General features: G+C 43.8%; 1 protein-coding gene across 2 annotated transcripts in view; it reads left to right on the top strand.

The window, feature by feature from the left end:
• Positions 1-3,251: 3,251 nt before the first annotated feature.
• lmln (leishmanolysin-like (metallopeptidase M8 family)) overlaps positions 3,252-5,503 on the top strand; it is a 13,188-nt gene continuing 10,936 nt past the window's right edge. For both annotated transcript variants that reach the window (XM_070975604.1, XM_070975603.1), the window contains exons 1-4: positions 3,252-3,617; positions 4,337-4,440; positions 4,749-4,779; positions 5,318-5,400. In XM_070975604.1, coding sequence (XP_070831705.1) covers positions 3,483-3,617; positions 4,337-4,440; positions 4,749-4,779; positions 5,318-5,400 — 353 coding nt within the window. In that variant the 5' untranslated portion in view covers positions 3,252-3,482. The remainder of the gene's footprint in view (positions 3,618-4,336; positions 4,441-4,748; positions 4,780-5,317; positions 5,401-5,503) is intronic.

Here is a 5,503-nt window from a genome sequence, read left to right as displayed (position 1 = left end):
CTGCCCACGCTGTAATCTCTGTTTCCACCAGCTGTGACTGTAACACGCCTGAAGAGTCTGATAGAGGAGGGAGCAGATAAGAGACTGAAAACGGCCAGAAAAACTGAACTGTGGTGGCAGATAAAGCTGAACGCTTTCCATGAGTACATACAAGCCGCCGTGTTTCAGCCATGCGAGCAGTGTGGATCTGACCGTCCCAGGCTTCATCTCCAAACACACCAGCAGCTGGACGTTTGTGGTTTTCAGTGAAATGTCAGAAGGACACAGACAGACAAATTAGGTACAGAGCTGTAGCTATAAGGAAGGTCAGAGACAGACAGACATACAGACAGACAGACAGACAGACAGACAGACAGACAGACAGACAGACAGACAGACAGACAGAGTGGAAGATTACTACAAAGCTAAAGGTTTCATCTTTTGGACGTCTTTGACTTCTCACCTGGAGACCAGAGAGGACAGGACCAACCAAAGACTGACTGACTTGTTCTCTGAACAATAAACTTAAGACCCAAACAGGAAGTGATGGGACCTCACCTGAACTCTTCTCACCTGAGGACGTCTCTCAGAGTTCTGCTGGCAGACTCACACTCTGACTGTTTTGTTGTATGAAAATGTTGAGTTTCGTTGGAGCTGGTCTCCATGTTCTTCTGATGATGATGACTCTCTGAGCGACTGTGATTCTTCTGTCTGTGGCCTGCATACGACCAGCAGAGGGAGCTCTTTCCTGACGTTTCTGTCCCTTTAATGAAGATTTACAGCGTTAAATTGGAGCTGCTTTGACGCTTCACAATGAATGAATTTGGACTCTCTGCCAAAGGCGTCAGAGTCAGATGTTGTGCACACGCAAACATCCACATCATGGTGTGAATGTTTCTGGTGCTGCCAAGATGTGAAAAAGGGGAAAATCCTTCCAATGAATTTATTATTTGTAAATGACTGAATATGAACACAGAAGGATGCAGTGAGTGAAAACAGGAAACCACTAAAGGAAGGAAACACAGGACCTCCAAACTGTGTTCTTCATTTGTAATAAAGTCTGTTTTCTGCAACTCATCCATGACCTTTGACTCTCTGTTAGCGTGTTTCCATCAGCTCTGTTCACCATGTACTACGGGAAGTGAACGCATCACCATTACTTGTACTTCAGAGCAGAAATACTAGTAAGAACACAAAGTTTAGTTTATACATACTTAAATACTGTTTGGACTGAAAACCTTTTTGCTAACACTTTCTGTATAGTTGAATATTTTTGATCTTCTTCCATCAACAACCATCAGTCAGGCTAGCTCTTTCCCCTGGTTTCCAGTATTTATGCTAAGCTAAGCTAACCATTTCCTATGTGTAGCTTCATATTCACCAAATAAATATGTGGTATTGATCTTCTCTGACTCTTGGTAAGAAAGTGAAGAGTGTTTTTCCTAAAAAGCCACTTTGTGCCTTTAATGTATGAAACATTAGAACAAGTTCACAACGATCCTCGTCAGGATAAACTGGCCTTTGACCAGCTTACGTCTTCTTCCTCAACAATAATTAAAACTTGAATTTCCGACATTAGAGAGGAAACACATGGAAAAGAAGTTGGAAACCACCAAATTTAACAACAATGTCTTTTAAGTTTTGGGTTGGGACTCAGGAGGCGACGCTGGTTCTGGTGGTTACCAGAAATGTTTCATATGGCGGCCGCGACGAGAAACGACTGATTTTCTCATTTGGGTCTGAAAAAGACAAGAACCACAACAGAGACGAGGCTGAGGAGAAACGCCCGGTTATTATGATGAAAGAAGTCAGTCCAGCTGCTCTAACTGATCACGGAAAACAGGAAAATACCAAAACATGCTGTGACTGTGACACAATAATCTGCTCACAAATCAGACGTTTGGCTTCATCTTTAAAGACTGTGGAGAGAAAACACAGATACAGTTCAGACAAACACTGCTGAAGCACAAATCACAGGTCCTTTCACACCCTAGTACTGAAATATTTCACTCTACTAACAGTAAAATGAAGATTTTTATACACGAAACTTATGAAGGATTTTTAAAACATGATTTATTATAAATTAAACTCCGTTTATAGAAGCTCAGCTGAAATGATTAATCCTTTAATCAATCAGCGTATTGACAGAAAGTCATTGACCATCTGTTGTTTTAATGGTTTCATTGATCTTTGCTGTGGAATCATCTGATGTTTGATTGGCTGCTTTTCCTCTCAATAATCTCAATGATCTGCATGTGTTATAATAATGTGGAGCTTTGGACCAAACGAACATGCTGAAGGCGTCACTTTGGGCTCATCGTGAGCACATTTCTCACTGTTTGTTGGTGATTCATTTGCCGTCAGTCAACCTTCAGCAGAGCACAGTTTAACCGTCCGGACTCACCGACTTTGAACAGGATGTTTACTGATGCACGTTGAGACCAGAGTGGAAGAGGAAGGGATCAAAAGAAGGATGAAGGTGATCAGAGCGGCACAGAGCAGCTCCTCATCAGCCATCAGAGGCTGCCTCAATATTCAGTTAAACCACAGCATTCACAGCTAATCACATTCAACCGGTCTCTCTGTGAAGTTAATCAAGTTTGGTGTGTGGATGTCACAGAGTGTGGGAACCAGCATCAGATGCACTCACAGGAAGTGAGAAGAAGAAGAAGAAGAAGAAGAATCCATGACATTCACACTCAAACTGATAATCCCTCCTGGGCAGAGCTGAACGATGATGATGGCCCCAGACCTGTAGGGGCCCGGAGGGTTTCATCTTTAATGTGTGTCAGTTGGCTCATAGTTATTAAAATTTATTAACTAATTTAATTAGTTATTAAATTAGCTTGTGGACATGCAGCACTAAAGCAGCTAAAGTATTCAGGCTGCTGGCAGCATGTTAACACCCAATTTTAGCTTTAACAGGTCCTCATATACATATATATCAAATAAATATTTGAATGAGTACCTTGAATATATCCACACGTGTATCAAAATTTACGTGGTGCTTATTCTTCAGTAAATTTGTGTTCAGACAAATTTATACAAACGGGCCGTTTGACGCAGACATCTGATTCTTTGTCCCGGGGCCTCCTGGTGGGTTAATCCAGCCATGACAAGAGACACAAAGCAACACGGGCTGTGAGAGAGTCCTCTTGCCAGCAGACGATCTTTGGATTCTGTGCGTGCTGCCTGTTCCTCAGAGTGACGCATCTTGTCCGGAGACGATCTTCGCAGCGCCGGCGCTCTCCTCAGCTGACACACAGCAACAAACCAGGATCCGTCGCTGCTGTCAGGCGCAGATTTTACCTGTTACCGGCCGGTGTTTCTGCCACCACTGCTGCTCCTCTGTATTGATTTAAATGTCAGAAGTTTTTGCGGGATGCTAACATGTTCTGATTCACCCTGCAAGCGATGAATGAACTGAGCACCGAGGGGACCGGACCGACGGAGGTTCTGTTGACTTCGGGCTGCCGAGCCCCGCTTGTGGAGCTGATCGGAGCATGGAGCCGAGGCTGAGCGGGGATGGCAAGCCGTCCGTGTCCTGGTTCCTCGGCCCTGCCTTCATCTTGTCCATCCTGGCTGTGTTCGTGAGCTGCCATGGGACGTGCAAACACCGAGCCCCCTCTCCCAGTGAGGTGAGCCCCGGTTTCTTTGCTGTGTTGATGTCAACTGACGTTAAGCTAACATTAGCATAGCACTGTGGCAGCGCATAGCTAAGCTAGCTAGCACACTAGCTGCGGTGGCTAATTAACGTATATGTTTATATCGTGTGATAAGAAAAGCCTCTTTTCTGTGTCCCTTTAAGTTACACTGAAATTTACCGCCTGATACTCACCAGAGCCGACCCCGCCAATGTTTTTTTTAGCTAGTTGTTGTGTGACATCAACTGTAACGGTTAGAATGAGATTTGCAATAGTTAGCTAGCAAGCTAACAGGCTAACATGAGACGACGTTGTTCGTAGAGTTTATTGTGTTCGATGACAATAAGCAGACTTTGTCGTATCTATCAGGCTCATTTAAAGGGCGAAACGTGAGTTTGATGGAGCAATTCATTCATCAGTTTGAACTGTGCACCTTTAGCCTCAGTTTCCCCAGCAACAGCCGAAATTGCTTTTCCGGTTATACTTCTTCAGAATAAAAGCACTGTTGTTACAAACCTTGAACAGGTATTTAAAACGGGCTCAAAATGTACTCTGTTCAGTATTTAAAGTGGTGGAAATGAATAATGGTAATTAATAACTCGTGCAAATGCAAAGTTTAAGTAAATACTAATATTGGACTTCATTGATATTGTAAACATTCAGTGTACTGAATGTCTTTTATTCCTTATCATTTCTTTGATTGTCTCCTTTAGGTTGTCCATCATGTGTACTTGAAGCCTGAGCGCTTGACGAAAAGAAGCTCTCCTGATGACCTTCAGCTGAAGATAAAGATCATCTACGACTACAGCGTTGACCAGTAAGAGTTCACATTCAACCATCATCAGCCTGTATCTTCCTCACCTGCCGGTTCACCAAACTCCTCTGAAAATTCAAAACATAGAGTTTGACTAACAAGCTGAGGGTCCACAGACACACAGTCATCACATTTGTATAATATGTAGGTGTGACATCACTGACCAAAAATGACATTTGACACAATGACATGACTTTAAAACTGTAGCCTGAGATTTTTTAGTTTCTCTGTGAATTAGGCTTCTGTTGTGACAACGTCATGTTTGTATGAGTGATGTTTTCTGCCTCTGGCTGTGTGCTCTCTGTCCACAGGCTTCCTGCAGACAAGAGGAGACTCGTTAAGGTGAGTAACACCTGAGGACTTGTGTACAGTGCCGACAGACGTCTGAAGGGATGATAAACTGTTTACAAATGGTTTCGCACAGTTCTGTTATCTACAGATGGCCCTAATGTGGATGTTCATTAATGTAAACAAAACAGGGACTCATTCACTAAGAAAACATCACTCCATTGAGCTTCTAGTGGTCAGAAACTCTACAGGATACTTTAAAAGTTGAAATCATCATCTCATCTTTGTCATTACACACAGAGAGTTTGTCTTTCCAGACAATTTAGAGGCGTTTTCTCCTGATTTCAGGGCAGTTTAAGTCTTCTTGCAGGCAGCCTAGTGGCCACCAGAGGAACTGCAGCGTGAAGCCCATCTTCAGTGGTCAACATGCAGCCGTGATGGTTGTTTCTCTCTCCCCAGGCCTTGTTTTACTGACTGTGTGTGTGTGTGTGTGTGTGTGTGTGTGTGTGTGTGTGTGTGTGTGTGTGTGTGTGTGTGTGTGTGTGTGTCTGTGTCTGTGTGTCTGTGTGTCTGTGTGTGTCTGTGTCCTCAGGATAAGCTGTTTCCTCAGGCCATTGATTACCTGCAGAGGGCCTTCAGGGTGAGGCACAGGGTGGGGCCTGTGCTGCTCAGCAGGTATGTCACCTGTCCATCTACAGCTGAGGTTCCTCTACAGAACCTGACTTGAAACACTCATACGAGCAAGCACCAGTGAGGAGGAAGAAATAAGTGAGATCAC

Source organism: Chaetodon trifascialis, chromosome 12 (genome assembly GCF_039877785.1).
Source record: "Chaetodon trifascialis isolate fChaTrf1 chromosome 12, fChaTrf1.hap1, whole genome shotgun sequence".
Classification (NCBI taxonomy): domain Eukaryota; kingdom Metazoa; phylum Chordata; class Actinopteri; order Chaetodontiformes; family Chaetodontidae; genus Chaetodon; species Chaetodon trifascialis.
This window is presented reverse-complemented; position numbering and strand designations above follow the sequence as displayed.